At 47.8% G+C, this 26,548-nt stretch overlaps 1 protein-coding gene across 1 annotated transcript in view; it reads right to left on the reverse strand.

Annotated features, from left to right (window-relative positions):
* LOC139419808 (peripheral-type benzodiazepine receptor-associated protein 1-like) overlaps positions 1–26,548 on the reverse strand; it is a 193,532-nt gene that overhangs the window by 98,518 nt on the left and 68,466 nt on the right. Inside the window, exons 2-5 of the mRNA XM_071169793.1 lie at positions 25,191–25,298; positions 21,312–21,440; positions 13,332–13,493; positions 10,773–11,528 (exon numbers count right to left, since the gene is read on the reverse strand). Of these exons, the coding sequence (XP_071025894.1) occupies positions 10,773–11,528; positions 13,332–13,493; positions 21,312–21,440; positions 25,191–25,298 (1,155 nt within the window). The remainder of the gene's footprint in view (positions 1–10,772; positions 11,529–13,331; positions 13,494–21,311; positions 21,441–25,190; positions 25,299–26,548) is intronic.

A 26,548-nucleotide genomic window follows, 5' to 3' on the forward strand; every position in this document is an offset into this window, starting at 1 on the left:
ACTGACAATATGCTGCTCTGTCCCCAGTCCTGACCTGGCGGTCACTAAGTCACTGACAATATGCTGCTCTGTCCCCAGTCCTGACCTGGCGGTCACTAAGTCACTGACAATATGCTGCCATGTCTCCAGTCCTGGTGGTCACTAAGTCACAGACAATATGCTGCTCTGTCCCCAGTCCTGACCTGGCGGTCACTAAGTCACTGACAATATGCTGCTCTGTCCCCAGTCCTGACGGTCACTAAGTCACTGACAATATGCTGCTATGTCCCCAGTCCTGGTGGTCACTAAGTCACTGACCATATGCTGCTATGTCCCCAGTCCTGGTGGTCACTAAGTCACTGACAATATGCTGCTATGTCCCCAGTCCTGGTGGTCACTAAGTCACAGACAATACGCTGCTATGTCCCCAGTAATGGCGGTCACTAAGTCACAGACAATATGCTGCTATGTCCCCAGTCCTGGTGGTCACTAAGTCACTGATATTATGCTGCTATGTCCCCAGTCCTGGCCTGGCGGTAACTAAGTCAACAGTTACAAAATAGGTTTTGGGGACAGGTGTCACCGTAACTCGACTAGTAGATCTCTGCTCACGCCCCTTCAGCTTGCAGGCGAGTGTTATGGCACCTCCGTAAACCGGGTGGGAGTTACAATGTTGGATTTAGTGAAATGAATATTGAAAAGCAATAACGATTTCAGATCGGCAGGAGAAATCCAATTAGTTGGGACTCATCGTGCAATAACAACAATATGGACAACACAACAGAGAAGCTAAACTGATGCTGCAGTCTACAGTCAGAGCAGATAAACTGATGCTGAAGTCTACAGTCAGAGCAGCTAAACTGATGCTGAAGTCTACGGTCAGAGCAGCTAAACTGATGATGAAGTCTACAGTCAGAGCAGCTAAACTGATGCTGAAGTCTACGGTCAGAGCAGCTAAACTGATGCTGAAGTCTACGGTCAGAGCAGCTAAACTGATGCTGCAGTCTACAGTCAGAGCAGCTAAACTGATGCTGAAGTCTACGGTCAGAGCAGCTAAACTGATGATGAAGTCTACAGTCAGAGCAGCTAAACTGATGCTGAAGTCTACGGTCAGAGCAGCTAAACTGATGCTGAAGTCTACGGTCAGAGCAGCTAAACTGATGCTGAAGTCTACGGTCAGAGCAGCTAAACTGATGCTGAAGTCTACGGTCAGAGCAGCTAAACTGATGCTGCAGTCTGTGGTCATCGTTACCTCTGACCATAATAACACAACACATCTGGATACCCTAAACCTTAACTAACTACAGTCCTTAGTGTTAGGGCTATATGAATGTCCTGTATAGCCTAGCCACAGTCCTACAGTCCTTAGTGTTATATTAATATCCTGTAAAGCCTAGCCACAGTCCTACAGTCCATAAGGGGTGTAGCCCAGTCCTGGTGGTCACTAAGTCACTGACAATATGCTGCTATGTCCCCAGTCCTGGTGGTCACTAAGTCACAGACAATACGCTGCTATGTCCCCAGTAATGGCGGTCACTAAGTCACAGACAATATGCTGCTATGTCCCCAGTCCTGGTGGTCACTAAGTCACTGATATTATGCTGCTATGTCCCCAGTCCTGGCCTGGCGGTAACTAAGTCAACAGTTACAAAATAGGTTTTGGGGACAGGTGTCACCGTAACTCGACTAGTAGATCTCTGCTCACGCCCCTTCAGCTTGCAGGCGAGTGTTATGGCACCTCCGTAAACCGGGTGGGAGTTACAATGTTGGATTTAGTGAAATGAATATTGAAAAGCAATAACGATTTCAGATCGGCAGGAGAAATCCAATTAGTTGGGACTCATCGTGCAATAACAACAATATGGACAACACAACAGAGCAGCTAAACTGATGCTGCAGTCTACAGTCAGAGCAGATAAACTGATGCTGAAGTCTACAGTCAGAGCAGCTAAACTGATGCTGAAGTCTACGGTCAGAGCAGCTAAACTGATGCTGAAGTCTACGGTCAGAGCAGCTAAACTGATGCTGAAGTCTACGGTCAGAGCAGCTAAACTGATGCTGCAGTCTACAGTCAGAGCAGCTAAACTGATGCTGAAGTCTACGGTCAGAGCAGCTAAACTGATGCTGAAGTCTACAGTCAGAGCAGCTAAACTGATGCTGCAGTCTACGGTCAGAGCAGCTAAACTGTTGCTGTTGCAGCAGTCTACAGTCAGAGCAGCTAAACTGATGCAGCAGTCTACGGTCAGAGCAGCTAAACTGTTGCAGCAGTCTACGGTCAGAGCAGCTAAACTGATGCTGCAGTCTACGGTCAGAGCAGCTAAACTGATGCTGAAGTCTACGGTCAGAGCAGCTAAACTGATGCTGCAGTCTACGGTCAGAGCAGCTAAACTGATGCTGAAGTCTACGGTCAGAGCAGCTAAACTGATGCTGCAGTCTACAGTCAGAGCAGCTAAACTGATGCTGAAGTCTACGGTCAGAGCAGCTAAACTGATGCTGAAGTCTACGGTCAGAGCAGCTAAACTGTTGCTGTTGCAGCAGTCTACAGTCAGAGCAGCTAAACTGATGCTGAAGTCTACGGTCAGAGCAGCTAAACTGATGCTGCAGTCTACGGTCAGAGCAGCTAAACTGATGCTGAAGTCTACAGTCAGAGCAGCTAAACTGATGCTGCAGTCTACGGTCAGAGCAGCTAAACTGATGCTGAAGTCTACGGTCAGAGCAGCTAAACTGTTGCTGTTGCAGCAGTCTACAGTCAGAGCAGCTAAACTGATGCTGAAGTCTACGGTCAGAGCAGCTAAACTGATGCTGCAGTCTACGGTCAGAGCAGCTAAACTGATGCTCAGAGCAGCTAAACTGATGCTGCAGTCTACGGTCAGAGCAGCTACGGTCAGAGCAGCTAAACTGATGCTGAAGTCTACGGTCAGAGCAGCTAAACTGATGCTGAAGTCTACGGTCAGAGCAGCTAAACTGATGCTGAAGTCTACGGTCAGAGCAGCTAAACTGATGCTGCAGTCTGTGGTCATCGTTACCTCTGACCATAATAACACAACACATCTGGATACCCTAAACCTTAACTAACTACAGTCCTTAGTGTTAGGGCTATATGAATGTCCTGTATAGCCTAGCCACAGTTCTACAGTCCTTAGTGTTATATTAATGTCCTGTATAGCCTAGCCACAGTCCTACAGTCCTTAGTGTTATATTAATGTCCTGTATAGCCTAGCCACAGTCCTACAGTCCTTAGTGTTATATTAATATCCTGTATAGCCTAGCCACAGTCCTACAGTCCTTAGTGTTATATTAATGTCCTGTATAGCCTAGCCACAGTCCTACAGTCCTTAGTGTTATATTAATGTCCTGTATAGCCTAGCCACAGTCCTACAGTCCTTAGTGTCACGATAATATCCTATATAGCCTAGCCACAGTCCTACAGTCCTTAGTGTTAGGGTTATATTAATTTCCTGTATAGCCTAGCCACAGTCCTACAGTCCTTAGTGTTATATTAATGTCCTGTATAGCCTAGCCACAGTCCTTAGTGTTATATTAATGTCCTGTATAGCCTAGCCACAGTCCTACAGTCCATAGTGTTATATTCAAATCCTGTATAGCCTAGCCACAGTCCTACATTCCATAGTGTTATATTAATATCATGTATAGCCTAGCCACAGTCCTACAGTCCATAAGGGGTATAGCCCAAGATTAACCGCACACACACAGAGCCACTGGGACCTAAACACACCAAAACACACCCTCACTAAATACAACCTACCCCTTTCCAGTGATCTGTGGCAACGTCAAGATATCCCCAGCCCCCAATTATCCAGAGCAGGATGAGACAGGGCAAGGCAGGGCAAAGCAGCCAGGAAAGTCTTTGGTTGGAGAGTCGGCAGGAGTCTTAACATTACCTACCATCCAAAACCCTCTCACCGCTACCACGGCAACAGAGAGAGGATTACTGGACTGTACCATTCTGTTGCTAGAGAGGGAATTAGAGTGCACAGCCATACAACATGGCCCCTTTCTGTGGCATCCGTGTGTGTGTGTGTGTGTGTGTGTGTGTGTGTGTGTGTGTGTGTGTGTGTGTGTGTGTGTGTCCCACAAATTACAGATTACCACAACCAGAATTCTCATCTAAGCTGCAAAGAGAGAAGTGAATTTTAACTCAGAAACTTTATGTACAATTCTAAATACAATTTATCATTATTATTATTATTATTATTATTATTATTATTATTATTATTATTTTTGTCCCCTTTTTTTGATGTCTCATTGCTCCAACTCCCCAAAGGGCTCGGGAGAGGCGAAGGTGGAGTCATGCATCCTCCAAAACGTGACCCGCCTAACCGCGCTCCTTAACACCCGCCAGCCAGCCGCATCAATGTGTCGGAGGAAACACCGTTCGACTGGCAACCGAGGTCAGCCTGCAGGCACCCGACCCGCCACAAGGAGTCGCTAGAGTGCGATGAGCCAAGTAAAGACCCCCGGCAAAACTCTCCCCTAAACTGGACGACGCTGGGCCAATTGTGCGTCATCCCGGGCTGGGTTGTAGCACAGCCCGGGAATGAACCCGGGGCTGTAGTAACGCCTCTAGCAGTGCGATGCATTTCCTTAGACCGCTGTGCCACTCGGGAGGCCCAAGATTAATTTATTTTTAAATCAGTCTTTAAGGAAGGTGACTCCGGAGGAGGGGTCTTTAGGGGAGGTGACTCTGGAGGAGGTGTCTTTAGAGGAAGTGACTCTGGAGGTGTCTTTACAGGAGGTGTCTTTATAGGAGGTGACTCTCTACGGTCTTAATGAGCCTGCAACCAAAATGTGAATATTTCCTGATTTTTTTAGTGTACCTTTATTTTACTAGGCAAGTCAGTTAAGAACAAATTCTTATTTTCAATGACGGCCTAGGAACTAGGAACAGTGGGTTAACTGCCTGTTCAGGGGCAGAACGACAGATTTGTACCTTGTCAGCTCGGGGGGTTTGAATTTGCAACCTTCCGGTTACTAGTCCAACGCTCTAACCACTAGACTACCTACCACCCCTACACTCTAACCACTAGGCTACCTACCGCCCCTACACTCTAACCACTAGGCTACGCTGCCGCCCCTGTGTGGTGTATAATGGTGTTACGTCTAGGTGTAGTGGAGTGAATGTGCGGGAAAGAATCATTTCGAAGAACTCTTTAGTCATCGGTGTTGCAGAGAGAGAGAGCCGAGGAAGCATGTGACTTGTGTCTCTTGATCTGGCCGAAATTCAAGACAGGGAATCATCTCATTATGTCCTCTGGCAGTCAGGCAGATCACTGTAGTCAGCACAGCACACATACCCATTATATAACAGCAGCTAATGCCAACGTAAACAGACACTAAGCCAAGAAAAACCCCCAGCGAACCAAATTCCAAATTAACAAATGCAAACGCACAGCACATAATCCTAACTGTCCTGCCTGACTGCGGGGCTACGATACTAAGGGCCCATCATACACCCATTCACCCCTTGTAGTGAAGACACATGACCCGGTCCGTGTCTATCAGTTAGCTTCTCAAATTTGGCCCTAAACACGGTGCGTCACATCACTGCTTGCACTGCCTTTTGGGAAACGCTACAGAACTTGCTGTACTCACTCCAGAGCAGCTGGATGGTTTAAAATCTCAACATCTGGACGGAGGAAAACTGGAGGCAAAATGTGGTGATTGGGGATAAATAGCACTTAGATGGACACTTAGATAGACAGCTGGTACTTCTAGGTTGTACATGTTTCTGGGGCTTGTAGTAATGTTTTACATAAGATTCTAATGACTGACATAAGGTGGGAATATACCATTTGAAATATTAAAAAAATAATTGGAAAATGTGGGCGTGGTTTGTGCATTTAGGAGCTTTCTATTGGTTACACTGCAACAGTGAAGCTCAATCAAGCACAGCTAAAGTATTTGAAATGATTTCAAATCGTTTTTGAACCCAGGTCTGTTGATTTGAGCTTGCCATCTTATACCTCAGTCTGATGTAGTGCACTTTATCATCAACAGGGGGCAGTGTTAGGACTTGGGCAGAGCAGCCTAAGGCTGAGAGAGAGCCAGGGGTTCGTATTGTAACTGGGCAGAGCAGCCTATGGCTGAGATAGAGCCAGCAGGGGTTAGGTTTGTAGCTGGGCAGAGCAGCCTATGGCTGAGAGAGAGCCAGGGGTTAGGTTTGTAGCGGGGCAGAGCAGCCTATGGCTGAGAGAGAGCCAGGGGTTAGGTTTGTAGCTGGGCAGAGCAGCCTATGGCTGAGAGAGAGCCAGCAGGGGTTAGGTTTGTAGCTGGGCAGAGCAGCCTATGGCTGAGAGAGAGCCAGGGGTTAGGTTTGTAGCTGGGCAGAGCAGCCTATGGCTGAGAGAGAGCCAGGGGTTAGGTTTGTAGCTGGGCAGAGCAGCATATGGCTGAGAGAGAGCCAGCAGGGGTTAGGTTTGCAGCTGGGCAGAGCAGCCTATGGCTGAGAGAGAGCCAGGGGTTAGGTTTGTAGCTGGGCAGAGCAGCCTATGGCTGAGAGAGAGCCAGCAGGGGTTAGGTTTGTAGCTGGGCAGAGCAGCCTATGGCTGAGAGAGAGCCAGGGGTTAGGTTTGTAGCTGGGCAGAGCAGCCTATGGCTGAGAGAGAGCCAGGGGTTAGGTTTGTAGCTGGGCAGAGCAGCCTATGGCTGAGAGAGAGCCAGCAGGGGTTAGGTTTGCAGCTGGGCAGAGCAGCCTATGGCTGAGAGAGAGCCAGGGGTTAGGTTTGTAGCTGGGCAGAGCAGCCTATGGCTGAGAGAGAGCCAGCAGGGGTTAGTATTGTAGCTGGGCAGAGAAGCCTATGGCTGAGAGAGAGCCAGGGGTTAGGTTTGTAGCAGGGCAGAGCAGCCTATGGCTGAGAGAGAGCCAGGGGTTAGGTTTGTAGCTGGGCAGAGCAGCCTATGGCTGAGAGAGAGCCAGGGGTTAGGTTTGTAGCTGGGCAGAGCAGCCTATGGCTGAGAGAGAGCCAGCAGGGGTTAGGTTTGTAGCTGGGCAGAGCAGCCTATGGCTGAGAGAGAGCCAGGGGTTAGTATTGTAGCTGGGCAGAGCAGCCTACGGCTGAGAGAGAGCCAGGCGTTAGGTTTGTAGCTGGGCAGAGCAGCCTATGGCTGAGAGAGAGCCAGGGGTTAGGTTTGTAGCTGGGCAGAGCAGCCTATGGCTGAGAGAGAGCCAGGGGTTCGTATTGTAGCTGGGCAGAGCAGCCTATGGCTGAGAGAGAGCCAGGGGTTAGGTTTGTAGCTGGGCAGAGCAGCCTATGGCTGAGAGAGAGCCAGGGGTTAGTATTGTAGCTGGGCAGAGCAGCCTATGGCTGAGAGAGAGCCAGGGGTTCGTATTGTAGCTGGGCAGAGCAGCCTATGGCTGAGAGAGAGCCAGGGGTTAGGTTTGTAGCTGGGCAGAGCAGCCTATGGCTGAGAGAGAGCCAGGGGTTAGTATTGTAGCTGGGCAGAGCAGCCTATGGCTGAGAGAGAGCCAGGGGTTAGGTTTGTAGCTGGGCAGAGCAGCCTATGGCTGAGAGAGAGCCAGGGGTTAGTGCTGTAGCTGGGCAGAGCAGCCTATGGCTGAGAGAGAGCCAGGGGTTAGTGCTGTAGCTGGGCAGAGCAGCCTATGGCTGAGAGAGAGCCAGGGGTTAGTGCTGTAGCTGGGCAGAGCAGCCTATGGCTGAGAGAGAGCCAGGGGTTAGTGCTGTAGCTGGGCAGAGCAGCCTATGGCTGAGAGAGAGCCAGGGGTTAGGTTTGTAGCTGGGCAGAGCAGCCTATGGCTGAGAGAGAGCCAGGGGTTAGTGCTGTAGCTGGGCAGAGCAGCCTATGGCTGAGAGAGAGCCAGGGGTTAGGTTTGTAGCTGGGCAGAGCAGCCTATGGCTGAGAGAGAGCCAGGGGTTAGTGTTGTAACTGGGCAGAGCAGCCTATGGCTGAGAGAGAGCCAGGGGTTAGTGTTGGGCAGAGCAGCCTATGGCTGAGAGAGAGCCAAGGCTTAGGTTTTTAGCTGGGCAGAGCAGCCTATGGCTGAGAGAGAGCCAGGGGTTAGGTTTGTAGTTGGGTAGAGCAGCCTAACTGGGCAGAGAAGCCTATGGCTGAGAGAGAGCCAGGGGTTAGTGTTGTAACTGGGCAGAGAAGCCTATGGCTGAGAGAGAGCCAGGGGTTAGTGCTGTAGCTGGGCAGAGCAGCCTATGGCTGAGAGAGAGCCAAGGCTTAGGTTTTTAGCTGGGCAGAGCAGCCTATGGCTGAGAGAGAGCCAGGGGTTAGGTTTGTAGTTGGGTAGAGCAGCCTACGGCTGAGAGAGAGCCAGGGGTTAGTGTTGTAACTGGGCAGAGCAGCCTATGGCTGAGAGAGAGCCAGCAGGGGTTAGTATTGTAGCTGGGCAGAGCAGCCTATGGCTGAGAGCAGCCTATGGCTGAGAGAGAGCCAGGGGTTAGGTTTGTAGCTGGGCAGAGCAGCCTATGGCTGAGAGAGAGCCAGGGGTTAGGTTTGTAGCTGGGCAGAGCAGCCTATGGCTGAGAGAGAGCCAGCAGGGGTTAGTAGCTTGGCTAGCCAGGGGTTAGGTTTGTAGCTGGGCAGAGCAGCCTATGGCTGAGAGAGAGCCAGCAGGGGTTAGGGCTGGGCAGAGCAGCCTATGGCTGAGAGAGAGCCAGGGGTTAGGTTTGTAGCAGGGGTTAGCAGCAGCTATGGCTGAGAGAGAGCCAGGGGTTAGTATTGTAGCTGGGCAGAGCAGCCTATGGCTGAGAGAGAGCCAGGGGTTAGTGTTGTAACTGGGCAGAGCAGGCCTATGGCTGAGAGCAGCCTATGGCTGAGAGAGCCAGGGGTTCGTATTGTAGCTGGGCAGAGCAGCCTATGGCTGACAGAGAGCCAGGGGTTAGGTTTGTAGCTGGGCAGAGCAGCCTATGGCTGAGAGAGAGCCAGGGGTTCTTATTGTAGCTGGGCAGAGCAGCCTATGGCTGAGAGAGAGCCAGGGGTTCGTATTGTAGCTGGGCAGAGCAGCCTATGGCTGAGAGAGAGCCAGGGGTTAGGTTTGTAGCTGGGCAGAGCAGCCTATGGCTGAGAGAGAGCCAGGGGTTAGTTTTGTAGCTGGGCAGAGCAGCCTATGGCTGAGAGAGAGCCAGGGGTTAGGTTTGTAGCTGGGCAGAGCAGCCTATGGCTGAGAGAGAGCCAGGGGTTAGTGCTGTAGCTGGGCAGAGCAGCCTATGGCTGAGAGAGAGCCAGGGGTTAGTGCTGTAGCTGGGCAGAGCAGCCTATGGCTGAGAGAGAGCCAGGGGTTAGTGCTGTAGCTGGGCAGAGCAGCCTATGGCTGAGAGAGCCAGGGGTTAGTGCTGTAGCTGGGCAGAGCAGCCTATGGCTGAGAGAGAGCCAGGGGTTAGGTTTGTAGCTGGGCAGAGCAGCCTATGGCTGAGAGAGAGCCAGGGGTTAGTGCTGTAGCTGGGCAGAGCAGCCTATGGCTGAGAGAGAGCCAGGGGTTAGGTTTGTAGCTGGGCAGAGCAGCCTATGGCTGAGAGAGAGCCAGGGGTTAGTGTTGTAACTGGGCAGAGCAGCCTATGGCTGAGAGAGAGCCAGGGGTTAGTGTTGTAACTGGGCAGAGCAGCCTATGGCTGAGAGAGAGCCAGGGGTTAGTGTTGTAACTGGGCAGAGAAGCCTATGGCTGAGAGAGAGCCAGGGGTTAGTGCTGTAGCTGGGCAGAGCAGCCTATGGCTGAGAGAGAGCCAAGGCTTAGGTTTTTAGCTGGGCAGAGCAGCCTATGGCTGAGAGAGAGCCAGGGGTTAGGTTTGTAGTTGGGTAGAGCAGCCTACGGCTGAGAGAGAGCCAGGGGTTAGTGTTGTAACTGGGCAGAGCAGCCTATGGCTGAGAGAGAGCCAGCAGGGGTTAGTATTGTAGCTGGGCAGAGCAGCCTATGGCTGAGAGAGAGCCAGGGGTTAGTATTGTAGCTGGGCAGAGCAGCCTATGGCTGAGAGAGAGCCAGGGGTTAGTATTGTAGCTGGGCAGAGCAGCCTATGGCTGAGAGAGAGCCAGGGGTTAGTGTTGTAACTGGGCAGAGCGGCCTATGGCTGACAGAGAGCCAGGGGTTCGTATTGTAACTGGGCATAGCAGCCTATGGCTGACAGAGAGCCAGGGGTTAGGTTTGTAGCTGGGCAGAGCAGCCTATGGCTGAGAGAGAGCCAGCAGGGGTTAGGTTTGTAGCTGGGCAGAGCAGCCTATGGCTGAGAGAGAGCCAGGGGTTCGTATTGTAGCTGGGCAGAGCAGCCTATTGCTGAGAGAGAGCCAGGGGTTAGTGCTGTAGCTGGGCAGAGCAGCCTATGGCTGACAGAGAGCCAGCAGGGGTTAGGTTTGTAGCTGGGCAGAGCAGCCTATGGCTGAGAGAGAGCCAGGGGTTAGGTTTGTAGCTGGGCAGAGCAGCCTACGGCTGAGAGAGAGCCAGGGGTTAGTGTTGTAACTGGGCAGAGCAGCCTATGGCTGAGAGAGAGCCAGCAAGGGTTAGTATTGTAGCTGGGCAGAGCAGCCTATGGCTGAGAGAGAGCCAGGGGTTAGTATTGTATTTGGGCAGAGCAGCCTATGGCTGAGAGAGAGCCAGGGGTTAGTATTGTAGCTGGGCAGAGCAGCCTATGGCTGAGAGAGAGCCAGGGGTTCTTATTGTAGCTGGGCAGAGCAGCCTATGGCTGAGAGAGAGCCAGGGGTTCGTATTGTAGCTGGGCAGAGCAGCCTATTGCTGTGAGAGAGCCAGGGGTTAGTGCTGTAGCTGGGCAGAGCAGCCTATGGCTGACAGAGAGGAAATAGATCCAATCCTTCCTTACCTCCTTTGTTATGCAGGGCCTTTCGTGTCCGTTGTGTTTCCTGCCGGAGGGCTCTTTACAGGAGGTGTCTTTACAGGAGGTGTCTTTACAGGAGGTGTCTTTACAGGAGGTGTCTTTACAGGAGGTGTCTTTACAAGAGGTGTCTTTACAAGAGGCGACTCTGCAACAGGCGTCTTTAGAGGAGGTGTCTTTCCAGGAGGCGTCTTTAAGGAAGGTGACTCTGGAGGAGGGGTCTTTAGGGGAGGTGACTCTGGAGAAGGTGTCTTTAGGGGAGGTGACTCTGGAGGTGTCTTTCCCGGAGGTGTCTTTATAAGAGGTGTCTTTATAGGAGGTGACTCTGGAGGAGATGTCTTTAGGGGAGGTGTCTTTACAGGAGGTGTCTTTATAGGAGGTGACTCTGGAGGAGGTGTCTTTAGAGGATGTGACTCTGGAGGAGGTGTCTTTAGAGGATGTGACTCTGGAGGAGGTGTCTTTACAGCAGGTGTCTTTACAGGAGGTCACTCTGGAGGAGGTGTCTTTACAGGAAGTGTCTTTAGGGGAGATGACTCTGGAGGAGATGTCTTTAGGGGAGGTGACTCTGAAAGAGGTGTCTTCACAGGAGGTGTCTTTACAGGAAGTGTCTTTAGGGGAGATGACTCTGGAGGAGATGACTCTGGAGGAGGAGATTGACAGTTGCCTCTGGAGCCTCAGCACCTCCTTCTGGGACTCCCTTAGCAGCCTCTCAAACTCCACTACGCCAGACGGGACTGGGGAGCCCTGCAACACAGAGGTCAAAGATATTTCAACATACAGAAATATATATATTCTCTATTTTTGCATATTTTTGACAATGAATAGTATCAGATCTTCAACCCAAAACCTAATATTAGATTAAAGGAACCGGAGTGAACAAATAACACAACAATTACATACTTATTTAATTTATTTCATGAACAAAGTTATGCAACACCCAATGCCCCTGTGTGAAAAAGTACTTGCCCCCCTTATACTCAATAACTGGTTGTTCCTCCTTTAGCTGCAATGACTCCAACCAAACACTTCCTGTAGTTGTTGATCAGTCTCTCACTTCGCTGTGGAGGAATTTTGTCCCACTCTTCCATGCAGAACTGTTTTAACTGAGCGACATTTGTGGGTTTTCATACATGAACTGCTCGTTTAAAGTCCTGCCACAACATCTCAAATGGGATTAGGTCTGGACTTGGACTAGGCCATTCAAAAAATGTCAAATTTGTTGCTTTTTAAGCCATTTTCACGTAGACTTGATTGTGTATTTTGTATAATTATCTTGCTGCATGACCCAGCTGTGCTTCAGCTCACAGACAGATGGCCTGACATTATCCTGTAGACGTGTCTGATACAGAGCATTCCTTATATTTTAAGGCAAGTCGTCCAGGTCCTGAGGCAGCAAAACATCCCCAAACCATCACACTCCCACCACCATGCTTGACCGTTAGTACGGAGGTTCTTACTGTGGAATGCACTGTTTGGTTTTCACCAGACATAATGGGACCCATGTCATCCAAAAAGTTGACTCAAATTTGCCACAAAAGCACCTGAAAGAACCTGGATGATCATCAAGACTCGTGGAAGAATGTTCCATGGAGAGATGAGTCAGAAGTTTTTTTTTTTTTGACGACATGTTGATGAGTATAAGGGGGAAATTACTTTTTTCACACAGGGGCATTGGGTGTTGCATAACTTTGTTTCTGAAATAGTTAATTCATTAAATTAAACAAGAATGTAATTGTTATGTTATTTGTTCACTCGGGTTCGTTCTGGCGGGAAGTGAGCTGGCAAATCCTAGATGCCCATTGTCTGCCGTTGAGCCCTTGTGGAAAGGGAGGTTGTAAATGCCTATTTTTAAATTATTTCTCTCTTTGACTGTCTGTGACTAAGATCTAATTTTCCTGGACTTAACATCTGCTTGGGAGTATTACCCCCACAACAACTGCTTCACAGGCTAATATACATTACTGCTGGATAAAACTACCTATCATCAATCCAGTTCACCCTGGGGTAATACTCCCAAGCAGATGTTAAGTCCAGGAAAATGAGATCTTAGTCGCAGACAGTCAAAGAGAGAAATACTTTTAAAATAGTTATTTACAACCTCCCTCTTCTCACCACTGACATCTATCTACACATGTGCATCAGTACAGCCCAGTCACCAGTTCAGGCTTAGAGAGAGGGTTTATCCTGCCCAGCAGAGGGCAGAACTGAGGCATTATAGACCTTCGATGAGGTTGGTGACTAGGACTGACTACAATGGATGATACAGTGATCCTTCAGTGGGCCTACTGCTCCTCTTAGATAATAGGGTTTCTTATTGAAATGTTCAGTGCTTTGGATGAGTTTGAGCAAGAAGAGGAGCAGAACCACCAGTTAGTTATTGATTACATAATGAGTGACTAGTTATTTGACATGCAAGGGGATTTTTAGATCAGGGATTATTCTACTATGTCTGCAAAGTAGTCCATCTAAAACACATACTCCAGTTTGTTATTGAAAGACCGTGTTCAGGGGATGAATTGGCTGCTGCTGGGATATGGTATTGTGTACCTTGGCTGTGCCCAAGCGCGTCTCCATCTCCCTACACTCCTGCTGCAGGGCGGCGATCTCCTTGTCCTTGGAGAGCAATGTGTCTGCGTGCTGCGCCAGGTCACGGGCTCGTTGACGGGCGAACGCCCGCTTGTACAGCTCCACCGGAGCTGGGGCATTCACCTAGACAGACGGGAAGGGCTAGAGGTTAAGGGTCAACACAAAGAAGGACTGTTCATCACAAATACCCCAGTTCTGACTGGTCGTGTTCTCATGTTATATAGTGGACTTATACCCCTTGACCTTTTCAGTAAGTATTATATAGTTAAAGTCTAGCTATTCCCTGTAGGCTAGTCATTCAAGGTTCCAACTCTCAGTCAAAAATCAACATTTTCAAATTATAATTTTTTCCTCTAATAATGTACTATTAAAGGCCCAGTGAACTACTTTTGTGAAATATATACAGTACCAGTCAAAAGCATGGACACACCTACTCATTCAAGTTTTTTTTTTTTTTTTTACAACTATTTTCTACATTGTAGAATAATAGTGAAGACATCAAAACTATGCATTAAATAACACATATGGAATCATGTAGTAACCAACAAAGTGTTAAACAAATCAAATATTTTAAAGGTTTATTTAAAGTAACCACCATTTGCCTTGATGACAGCTTTGCACAATCTTGGCATTCTCTCAACCAGCTTCATGAGGTAGTCACCTGGAATGCATTTTAATTAACAGGTGTGCCTTGTTAAAAAGTTAATTTGTGGAATTTCTTTCCTTCTTAATGTGTTTGAGTCAATCAGTCGTGTTGTGACTAGGTAGGGGTGGTATACAGAAGATAGCCCTATTTGGTAAAAGACCTAGTCCATATTATGGCAAGAACAGCTCAAATAAGCAAAGAGAAACGACAGTCCATCATTACTTTAAGACAAGAAGGTCAGTCAATCTGTAAAATTTCAAGAACTTCTAAAGTTTCTTCAAGTGAAGTTGCAAAAAACATCAAGCACTATGATGAAACTGGCTCTCATGAGGACCACCACAGGAAAGGAAGACCCAGAGTTACCTCTGCTGCAGAAGATAAGTTCATTAGAGTTAAGTTACTAACCTCAGAAATTGCAGACAAATAAATGCCAAACAAGAGTTAAAGTAACAGACACATCTCAACATCAACTGTTCAGAGGAGACTGCATGAATCAGGCCTTCGTGGTTGAATTGCTGCAAAGACTATAATTTGTTTTATAACAGGATATTGACTCAAAACACACCTCTAGGCTGTGTCAGGGCTATTTGATCAAGAAAGAAGTGATGGAGCGCTGCATCAGATGACCTGGCCTTCACAATCACCCGACCTCAACCCAGTTGAGATGGTTTGAGATATGTCGGACAGCAGAGTGAAGGAAAAGCATCAAACAAGTGCTCAGCATATGTGGGAACGTCTTCAAGACTGTTGGAAAAGCATTCCAGGTAATGTGATTTGAGAGAATGCCAAGAGTGTGCAAAGCTGTCAAGGAAAATTGTGGCTACTTTGAAGAATCTCATCTCTCTGGGGACAAAGTAGCTAGCAACAGAAAGCGAGCTAAATATCCATGAATGTTTCACGTGTTTCGACCTGTCCTCAAATTAAGATAGTTGGTGTCATAGTTGGTTTTGGTGTTTGAACCTGTTGTACCATGAACGTGTCTGATGGAGATAGACGAAAATCAACATAAGCACGCAGACGTGCGTTGTGGAGACGGAGAGCTCAGCACGTAACTATCATTTCAAAGTGTTTTAATTAAATATCAAAGACAGTCTATAAATAACATTTCGGTCAGCCCTGTTCAAAAGTCAAGTACAAACGAAGAAGAAATAGCTTTGGACACTCTGAAAGGTCTGTCTTTTGCTTCTCATTTGATGGCTGAGGCTTTACTATTGATTGTGCTGTGCTGCTCTAGGAAAAGGAGAACGGGGTGGGAGAAGAGAGATAAGGGGAGAAAGAATGAGGAGAGAGAGAGAGAGAGAGAGAGAGGGATGGTGAGCAATAGAGAGGGAGGGAGGGTGAGAGGGAGAGCGAGAGAGAGGGATAGAGAGAGGGAGGGTGAGAGGGAGAGTGAGAGTGAGAGGGAGATAGAGAGAAGGATAGAGAGAAGGATAGAGAGGGAGAGGGGGGATAGAGAGAGAGAGGGGGATAGAGAGGGGGAGGATGAGAGGGAGAGCGAGAGGGAGGTTGAGAGGGAGAAAGAGAAAGAGGGCTAGAGAGGGAGGTTGAGAGGGAGAAAGAGAAAGAGGGCTAGAGAGAGGGAGGTTGAGAGGGAGAAAGAGAGAGGGCTAGAGAGAGGGAGGTTGAGAGGGAGTAAGAGAGGGGGCTAGAGAGAGGGAGGTTGAGAGGGAGAAAGAGGGCTAGAGAGAGGGAGGTTGAGAGGGAGAAAGAGGGCTAGAGAGAGGGAGGTTGAGTGGGAGAAAGAGAAAGAGGGCTAGAGAGAGGGAGGTTGAGAGGGAGAAAGAGAGAGGGCTAGAGAGAGGGAGGTTGAGAGGGAGAAAGAGAGAGGGCTAGAGAGAGGGAGGTTGAGAGGGAGAAAGAGGGCTAGAGTGAGGGAGGTTGAGAGGGAGAAAGAGAGAGGGCTAGAGAGAGGGAGAAAGAGGGAGAAAGAGGGCTAGAGTGAGGGAGGTTGAGAGGGAGAAAGAGAAAGAGGGCTAGAGAGAGGGAGAAAGAGGGAGAAAGAGAAAGAGGGCTAGAGATAGGTAGGTTGAGTAGGAGAAAGAGGGGTATAGAAAGGGAGGTTGAGAGGAAGAAAGAGGGCTATAGAGAGGTAGGTTGAGAGGGAGAAAAAGAGAGGGCTGGAGAGAGGGAGGTTGAGAGGGAGAAATGTCTTTATTGTTTTGAAACTTCTGTATGTGTAATGTTTACTGTTAATTTGTATTGTTTATTTCACTTTATATATTATCTACCTCACTTGCTTTGGCAATGTTAACACATGTTACCCATGCCAATAAAGCCCTTGAATTGAATTGAGAGGGCTAGAGAGAGGTAGGTTGAGAGGGAGAAAGAGAGGGAGGTTGAGAGGGGGAAAGAGAAAGAGGGCTATAGAGAGGGAGAGGGTATTTCTCAGGCTAGTGAACAGGTCCTGTGTGGAATACTGAGGCAGCCAATGGTGGCTGGCCTGGTGGCCTGGATTGAGGCAGGAGGTTGTACTAATTAGCCCAGGCCTGGGGGAGGGAGGGGGAAGGGAGTGGCTGATTAGCCCAGGCCTGGGGGAGGGGGAAGGGAGTGGCTGATTAGCCCAGACCTGGGGGAGGGAGGGGGAGGGAGTGGCTGATTAGCCCAGGCCTGGTGGAGCGAGTGGTTGCCACTTGTTAAGGAGGCAGGCCCTCTGGTGAAGGCCAAGACAGTGGACACGTAAGCTTTAATAAAAACAGTGACACTAGCAGGAACAGTGTTTATCTATTCTTTCAAGCAGTCACGCCCTTCCATCATTGGTGCAGAGCTGGGTTCTTCAAGCAGTCACGCCCTTCCGTCATTGGTGCAGAGCAGTGTCAAGCAGAGCTGGGTTCTTCAAGCAGTCACGCCCTTCCATCATTGGTGCAGAGCTGGGTTCTTCAAGCAGTCACGCCCTTCCATCATTGGTGCAGAGCTGGGTTCTTCAAGCAGTCACGCCCTTCCATCATTGGTGCAGAGCTGGGTTCTTCAAGCAGTCACGCCCTTCCGTCATTGGTGCAGAGCTGGGTTCTTCAAGCAGTCACGCCCTTCCATCATTGGTGCAGAGCTGGGTTCTTCAAGCAGTCACGCCCTTCCGTCATTGGTGCAGAGCAGTGTCAAGCAGAGCTGGGTTCTTCAAGCAGTCACGCCCTTCCATCATTGGTGCAGAGCTGGGTTCTTCAAGCAGTCACGCCCTTCCGTCATTGGTGCAGAGCTGGGTTCTTCAAGCAGTCACGCCCTTCCGTCATTGGTGCAGAGCTGGGTTCTTCAAGCAGTCACGCCCTTCCGTCATTGGTGCAGAGCTGGGTTCTTCAAGCAGTCACGCCCTTCCGTCATTGGTGCAGAGCTGGGTTCTTCAAGCAGTCACGCCCTTCCATCATTGGTGCAGAGCTGGGTTCTTCAAGCAGTCACGCCCTTCCATCATTGGTGCAGAGCTGGGTTCTTCAAGCAGTCACGCCCTTCCGTCATTGGTGCAGAGCTGGGTTCTTCAAGCAGTCACGCCCTTCCGTCATTGGTGCAGAGCTGGGTTCTTCAAGCAGTCACGCCCTTCCGTCATTGGTGCAGAGCTGGGTTCTTCAAGCAGTCACGCCCTTCCGTCATTGGTGCAGAGCTGGGTTCTTCAAGCAGTCACGCCCTTCCGTCATTGGTGCAGAGCTGGGTTCTTCAAGCAGTCACGCCCTTCCATCATTGGTGCAGAGCTGGGTTCTTCAAGCAGTCACGCCCTTCCATCATTGGTGCAGAGCTGGGTTCTTCAAGCAGTCACGCCCTTCCATCATTGGTGCAGAGCTGGGTTCTTCAAGCAGTCACGCCCTTCCGTCATTGGTGCAGAGCTGGGTTCTTCAAGCAGTCACGCCCTTCCATCATTGGTGCAGAGCTGGGTTCTTCAAGCAGTCACGCCCTTCCATCATTGGTGCAGAGCAGTGGCAAGCAGAGCCTGTATTGTTTTCTTTGACCGTTTCTATGAGCCTTCCTGATGCAGGGTTTGCACTTTTGGAACTATTCCATTGGTTCAAATGTGCCAGGCAACTCAATCAAGCATAGCTCAAAGTGTTTGAAAGAAAACTACTACTTGAGCCCAAGTCTGCAGAGCAGTGAGAACTGTGAAGAGGTTAACACTTGCTAGCGGGACACCTGTCGACAACATCCGGTGAAATTGGAGGGCACGCAATTCAAATAAATAATCGGAATATTAAACATTTATGAACATACAAGTATGTTATATCGGTTAAAAGCTTAAATTCGGGAAACGCTAACTGCATTGTACGACATACAATAGGCTTTACATCAAAAGCATATCATCTGATTGTTTGAGGATAGCGCCCCACATCAACATATTTTTCAACCAGCACAGGCTTCATAAAATCACAAATAGCGATTAAATAATCACTTACTTTTTGAAAATCTTCCTCTGTTTGCAATCCCAAGGGTCCCAGCTACAACATGAATGGTCGTCTTGTTAGATAAAATCCTTTTTTTATATCGCAAAAAGTCAGTTTAGTTGGTGCCATCGATTTCCGTAATCCACTCATTCAACATGCAGACAAAGGAATCCAAAAAGCTACCGCTTAAACTTTGTTCAAACAAGGTTTCTATTTAATCGTCAGGTACCCTAAAATGTAGATAAACTATAATATTTCATAAAGTATGTTCAATAGAAAAGTTAAATTAAAACCAGTTGCATCTCTAAGGGCGCTATTTCATTTTTGGATAAAAAACGTTCCTGTTTTAAGCGCGATATTTTGTCACGAAAAGATGCTCGACTATGCATATTCTTGACAGTTTTGGAAAGAAAACACTCTGAAGTTTCAGAATCTGCAAAGATTTTGTCTGTAAGTGCCCCAGAACTCATTCTACAGGCGAAACCAAGATGATACGTCAAACAGGAAATGAGCAGAATTTCTGAAGCTCTGTTTTCTAATGTCTCCTTATATGGCTGTGAATGCGACAGGAATAAGCTTAGACCTTCTGCCGTTTCCCCAAGATGTCGGCAGCATTCTGACGTATTTGTAGGCATATCATTGGAAGATTGACCATAAGAGACTACATTTTCCAAGTGTCCGCCTAAAATAAACTATAATATTTCATAAAGTATGTTCAATAGAAAAGTTAAATTAACGCGTCCTCTTCCTCGCGTCCTCTTCCTCGCGCGCCGACAGACTGATTTTTCCACTGTGACTCTTTGTACCAAAACTCCAAATTCTTCTTCGTTTTGGAAGAAACACGCCTGAAACCTTGAACAAAGACTGACACCTAGTGGAAGCCATAGAAATTGCAATCTGGGAGCTGGAATTGCATAGGACCCATAGCTTTCCATTATAAGAGCCTGGGACTTCAAAAGAAAATATTCCGGCGTGGTTTTTCTTTGGATTTTCTCCTACCATATCAATTGTGTTATAGTCTCATACATTATTTTAAAATTTCTACAAACTTCAAAGTGTTTTCTACCCAATGATACTAATTATATTCATATCCTGGCTTCTGGGCCTGATTAACAGGCAGTTTACTTTGGGTACATCTGAATTCTGAAAAAAGGACCCTTGCCTAGTTAAATTAAGGTAAACGAAAATAAATTACATTTACAGATACCTGAATCTGGTACACGCGGCCTATTGCCGTTTACAGATACCTCAAACGGGTACAAGCAGGCCCATTACCGTTTACAGATATATCTATTGCCTTACTGCAAGGCTTAGAGAACAAATTCTTATTTACAATGACAGCCTAGGAACAGTGGGTTAACGACAGATGTTTACCTTGTCAGCTCGGGGTACCCGTTTGACGTATCTGTAAACAGGGATAGGCGTCTCTGTATGTACCACTGAGGTATGGTCTAGACTATATGTGTACAGAGTGAGGCACCAGAGTCTAGACCAGTGGTTGCCAACCAGTCAATAGCGATATTTCTGTAGAAAAGCCAAGAAACGATAAAGGCTTGCGCTCCTTTTTTTAAATCGTGTTGAGCTGTTGCCGTTAGGTGCACTTGATTCAAAAGTCCTGCGCACCGAGTAAGCAAAGTGTTCCTATGAGACAAACTCACCGCGTACCCGGTAGACCTTCAAATCTGTGACTAAATCGAGTTAACCTACTGCTCTGTCCAATCGGATAGCTCAAATCACCGTGGCTACAGCGCTTCCATGACCCTGGCTACAGACAAGTTTAATAGGCTACTAGCCTGCGTAAGATTTAATCACTTTTAAAACCATGACCACAGAGAGACTGACAACGAACACAGAAAATAGCTGCTGTTTTTATGAGTGAGTTCATGTTTAAGTTTATATTCAGCACTGTCATTGTTTTTATTCAACGATATTAGAAAACGAGCTTCTCCGTACTTCCGCTCGGGCTGCACCTGCAATGAATGAGTAGCCAAGTATCGATAGCCTTGCGTTTTATTATTATTAGCAGCTCATCGTGTTGATTTTAATATTAAGGAATATTTAACTTTCTCTGGTCATAGGAACAACATGAATTTGTACATGAGGTAGATGCGGTGCGACTTGAGTTTCGGCATCAGGTGGACGACGGTGTCCCCCCTCTGGCCAGTCTCACCGGAGGAAAGGAAGGAGAGAGCAGGTGGAAGACGGTGTCCCCTCACTCTGGTCAGTCTCACCGGAGGAAAGGAAGGAGAGAGCAGGTGGAAGACGGTGTCCCCTCACTCTGGCCAGTCTCACCGGAGGAAAGGAAGGAGAGAGCAGGTGGAAGACGGTGTCCCCTCACTCTGGCCAGTCTCACAGGGGGAAAGGAAGGAGAGAGCAGGTGGAAGACGGTGTCCCCTCTCTCTGGTCAGTCTCAACGGAGGAAAGGAAGGAGAGAGCAGGGACCCTGAGATGCGGTTGGGAAAAGTCAGAAACTGGATCATCTTTCTAGAGCTCCGACTTTTCGACGTGAAGACCACTGACGTCGTGATTTTTCTTTGTTGACCATCAGATGCAGGTAACACCAGTCCAGTAAAACAAAAATCAAATGATTTCAATTCATCATAGACCTACCTGCACAGTGCCAAACCAACTGATCTATTTTGTTATCAAAGCTCGAGTTTTTAAATATAATATCGTCTGATTTAATAACAATATTGGCAGGCCAATCATATAGCCAATATGCTGTGATAATGTATTAGGCCAACTGCCCAAACCTCATTCCTACAAAACTGTTTTGTGTGAGGTTAAATGTAAAAAATAAATAAAATCTGAGCAGTAGCTTGCTTTTTGACTGAAAGTGATCTTGACTCAGAAAAGGTTGGTGACCACTGGTCTAGACTGTACGTGTAAAGAGTAAGACACTAGAGTCTAGACTATATCTGTAGAGTAGGTGTAGTGTACCACTTTGAGGTTAGCCTCCTGTAGTTTGTGTGCTCTGTCCTCCAGCCTCCTAGCGATGACAGCCAGCTCTATGTTCTTCCTCCTCAAACGCTTCACCTTCTCCTCCGTCTCCGGGGCGCTGCTCTTACGCTGCAGTGTGAGAGAAGGATAAAGAGAGAGGTCAGTGGTAGTTGCCGAGGGGAGGACGGGGCTCATAATAATGCCTGGAACGGAGCAAATGGAATGGCATCGAAACCATGGAGACCATGGAAACCATGGAGACCATGTGTTTGGTGTATTTGATACCATTCCATTTATTCTGCTCCAGCCGTTACCATGAGCCCGTCCTCCCCAATTAAGGTGCCACCAACACCGTGTGAGAGAGATGTATCAAAACCCTCCTCCACAGGCCTGCAGCTCTGTCTGACACAGCAGGACAGGACAGGTGTTGTGAGAACAGGACCAAAAATAGTACAGTAGCTGGAACTGAAGAGAAGAGCTCAAAAGCTAGTTCTGGTTTTAAGTTTTAACTCCACAGCTCTGGAAACTTTTTCCCAAGACCTTTGAAACTTGGTCTTTTGTGGGGGGGCAATTCCACTGTAACAGAGTGACGCTGAGAATACCATCGTTCCCTTTAAAATGTGTGTCCAACAAACAAACAAAAACAACGATTTACAATGTTAAACAAGCCATACCAACTCTACTTCCACAGAACATTTGACAAAAACGGTTTGTGCCGTCTTCTGTTGAACAAACTTTGCATCTGCACTGCTCAAGTAAATGTGCTTTTGTAAAATGTTCAGTGGAAATGGTTAAAAGTAGTCCTTGAGCATAGAGTTACGGTTTGCAATCATTGTTTTTTGCTTGACATACATTTTAAGGCCAGGCAACACACTGTAATAGGGAGTTTTGTTCCACTTAATCAGATCACAATCAACTTTTACCAGTTGAATGTAGACAAATATACTTATTTTTTTTGTAGAAACAGTTCATAAGTATTTTTTATAAATGTACAAATGAAGCGATATGTCATTAATTACATATTTGCATACCATGCAAATGAACTTTTCCTAACACCGGCTAAAGTAAATATTCTAATTTCATTTTGTTAAGACATGCAGGACCGGACTTGTCCAGAGCAGATTGTGGATAATTACTATTTTCATCTTTCTATCTGTCAAGTACTAAATACATTTTTTATTAAAGAAGATAACATATCAACAATTCCCTCTGGGAGAAAATACAGTGCTTTAGGAAAGTATTCTGACCCCTTGACCTTTTTCCACATTTTGTTAGGTTACAGCCTTATTCTAAAATGTATTACAACGTTTTTTTCCTCATCAATCTACACACAATGCAGTATAACGACAAAGCAGAAACAAGTTTAGACATTTTTGCTAATTTATAATAATAAAAAAAATAATGAAATATCAAATTGACATAAATATTCAGACCCTTTATTCAGTACTTTGAAGAACCTGGCAGCGATTACAGCCTCGAGTCTTCTTGGGTATGACGCTACAAGGCTGCCACACCTGTATTTGGGGAGTTTCTCCCATTCTTCTCTGCAGATCCTCTCAAGCTCTGTCAGGTTGTATTTGGGGGGCATTGCTGCACAGCTATTTTTAGGTCTCTCCAGAGATGTTTGATCGGGTTCAAGTTCGGGCTCTGGCTGGGCCACTCAAGGACATTCAGAGACTTGTCCAGAAGCCACTCCTGCGTTGTCTTGGCTGTGTGCTTAGGGTCATTGTCCTGTTGGAAAGTGAACCTTCCCCCCCAGTCTGAGGTCCTAAGCGCTCTGAAGCAGGTTTTCATCAAGGATCTCTCTGTACTTTGCTCCATTCATCTTTGCCTCGATCCTGACTCGTCTCCCAGTCCCTGCCACTGAAAAACATCCCCACAGCATGATACTGCCACCACCATGCTTCACCGTAGGGATGGTGCCAGGTTTCCTCCAGACGTGGCGCTTAGCATTCAGGCCAAGAATTCAATTTTGGTTTCATCACACCAGAGACTTTTGCTTTTCATGGTCTGAGAGTCTTTAGGTGCCTTTTGGCAAACTCCAAGTGGGCTGCCGTGTGCCTTTTACTGAGGAGTGGCTTCCGTCTGGCCATTGTACCATAAAGGCTTAGAGTCTATATACTGTACATTGTGTGCAAAAGGCATGAGGAGGTAGGCGAATAGTTACAATTTAGAAGATTAGCACTGGAGTGATAAATTATCAGATGGTCATGTACAGGAAGAGATACTGGTGTGCAAAAGAGCAGAAAAGTAAATAAATAAAAACAGTATGGGGATGAGGTAGGTAAATTGGGTGGGCTATTTACCGATGGACTATGTACAGATGCTGCGATCGGTTAGCTGCTCAGATAGCAGATGTTTAAAGTTGGTGAGGGAGATAAGTCTCCAACTTCAGCGATTTTTGCAATTCGTTCCAGTCACAGGCAGCAGAGAACTGGAAGGAAAGGCGGCCAAATGAGGTGTTGGCTTTAGGGATGATCAGTGAGATACACCTGCTGGAGCGCGTGCTACGGGTGGGTGTTGCCATCGTGACCAGTGAACTGAGAAAAGGCAGAGCTTTACCTAGCATGGACTTGCAGATGTCCTGGAGCCAGTGGGTCTGGCGACGAATATGTAGCGAGGGCCAGCTGACTAGAGCATACAGGTCGCAGTGGTGGGTGGTATAAGGTGCTTTAGTAACAAAACGGATGGCACTGTGATAAACTGCATCCAGTTTGCTGAGTAGAGAATTGGAAGAGTATTGAAAGCAGTGTGACAGGGTTTAGGTCTGCTGGTTCAGTACCATTACGTCTTGGCTCATTCAGTGAGACAGGGTCTAGGTCTGCTGGTTCAGTACCACTACGTCTTGGCTCATTCAGTGTGACAGGGTCTAGGTCTGCTGGTTCAGTACCACTACGTGATTAAGTACTACTACATGCGGTCGTAGGCTCTGACAAAGTTCTAGCAGTTTAAGATTTGTTTGCCTTTATCGTGTTTGGCTGGTGTTACGAGCCGCGTGGGGCTAGTGTTACGAGCCGCGTGTGGCTGGTGTTACGAGCCGCGTGGAGCTGGTGTTACGTTTGGCTGGTGTTACGAGCCGCGTGGAGCTGGTGTTACGTTTGGCTGGTGTTACGAGCCGCGTGGGGCTGGTGTGTCGCGAGCCGCGTGGGGCTGGTGTGTTGCGAGCCGCGTGGGGCTGGTGTGTTGCGAGTCGCGTGGGGCTGGTGTGTTGCGAGCCGCGTGGGGCTGGTGTGTTGCGAGCCGCGTGGGGCTGGTGTGTTGCGAGCCGCGTGGGGCTGGTGTGTTGCGAGCCGCGTGGGACTGGTGTGTTGCGAGCCGCGTGGGGCTGGTGTGTTGCGAGCCGCGTGGGGCTGGTGTTACGTTTGGCTGGTGTTACGAGCCGCGTGGGGCTGGTGAGTTACCTGATGGTAATTGACCAATATGAACACAGCCGGCACTGAGTACGCAGTCAATACTACGATAATATTATAATAAACAATAATACAATTGTGAGTAGTCAGATTCATATAATTGTTTGATTTAAACATTTATCCTACATGCTGTGCAAGAAGAAAGATTTCCCTATTAATCTGTATACATGACACATCTGAAATCAAGCTACCTGATGGCACTCTGATAAACGCACAAAATCGGCAATAAAATGTATATAACTGTTTAGACATTTTCTAATATTAATGGACTAAAATATCACACATATCACACCATTTCACCACTTGGTGCCTGGCCTTAATGTGAATAATCTGAGTCTCAGCATTGTGGAATTGCCCTGTGTCCTAAACTCAGTAGAGTAGTGTAGTCCAGGCCTCTAGCTCCCTCCTGTAGTCTGTTAGTCCAGTTTTAGGGTAGTCTAGCCCCTCCATAGAGTTAACAGTGTTTTACCAGCAGGCCGTTCTCCTCTCTCAGGTGGTTGCAGGTCTTCTCCATCTCATCCAGAGATCGCAGCAGTTCTGAGTTCTGACGCACCAGGAAGCCATAGTCAGTGCCATTCTGGAACACAGAGACAGAACATAGCGTATCAACTCTAGAACCTATAGTCAGTGCCATTCTGGAACACAGAGACAGAACATAACGTATCAACTCTAGAACCTATAGTCAGTGCCATTCTGGAACACAGAGACAGAACATAACGTATCAACTCTAGAACCTATAGTCAGTGCCATTCTGGAACACAGAGACAGAACATAACGTATCAACTCTAGAACCTATAGTCAGTGCCATTCTGGAACACAGAGACACAACGTATCAACTCTAGAACCTATAGTCAGTGCCATTCTGGAACACAGAGACAGAACATAACGTATCAACTCTAGAACCTATAGTCAGTGCCATTCTGGAACACAGAGACACAACGTATCAACTCTAGAACCTATAGTCAGTGCCATTCTGGAACACAGAGACAGAACATAACGTATCAACTCTAGAACCTATAGTCAGTGCCATTCTGGAACACAGAGACGGAACACAACGTATCAACACCATGAACACATTAGCAACCTTATCGCTTCCACTCAACATGTACAGGTCTTGCCAGACTAATACATTAAGGTTCTTTAAAGGTAGAATCTTCAATATTTACTGCTGTTCCATAAGCATTTCAGCTTGCTAGAAAACCAGTTGCGGGGCTACCTTTTGGAGCCTATGATTCATCTCTGTAGTGCGGTAGATTGGTTAATGCTTCCAGACCACATTCTCATAGTGTTGGTTCATTAACATTCAACTGCTTTCTCCAGGAGAAACATACTCCCACAGTCCTTCTCACCTCTCCCCTTCTCCCTCCATACTCCCACAGGCCTCACCTCTCCTCTTCTCCCTCCATACTCCCACAGGCCTCACCTCTCCTCTTCTCCCTCCATACTCCCACAGTCCTTCTCACCTCTCCTCTTCTCCCTCCATACTCCCACAGTCCTTCTCACCTCTCCCCTTCTCCCTCCATACTCCCACAGGCCTCACCTCTCCCCTTCTCCCTCCATACTCCCACAGGCCTCACCTCTCCTCTTCTCCCTCCATACTCCCACAGTCCTTCTCACCTCTCCTCTTCTCCCTCCATACTCCCACAGTCCTTCTCACCTCTCCCCTTCTCCCTCCATACTCCCACAGGCCTCACCTCTCCTCTTCTCCCTCCATACTCCCACAGTCCTTCTCACCTCTCCTCTTCTCCCTCCATACTCCCACAGTCCTTCTCACCTCTCCCCTTCTCCCTCCATACTCCCACAGGCCTCACCTCTCCTCTTCTCCCT

Source organism: Oncorhynchus clarkii, chromosome 10, assembly GCF_045791955.1.
Source record: "Oncorhynchus clarkii lewisi isolate Uvic-CL-2024 chromosome 10, UVic_Ocla_1.0, whole genome shotgun sequence".
NCBI classification, from domain to species: Eukaryota; Metazoa; Chordata; class Actinopteri; order Salmoniformes; family Salmonidae; genus Oncorhynchus; species Oncorhynchus clarkii.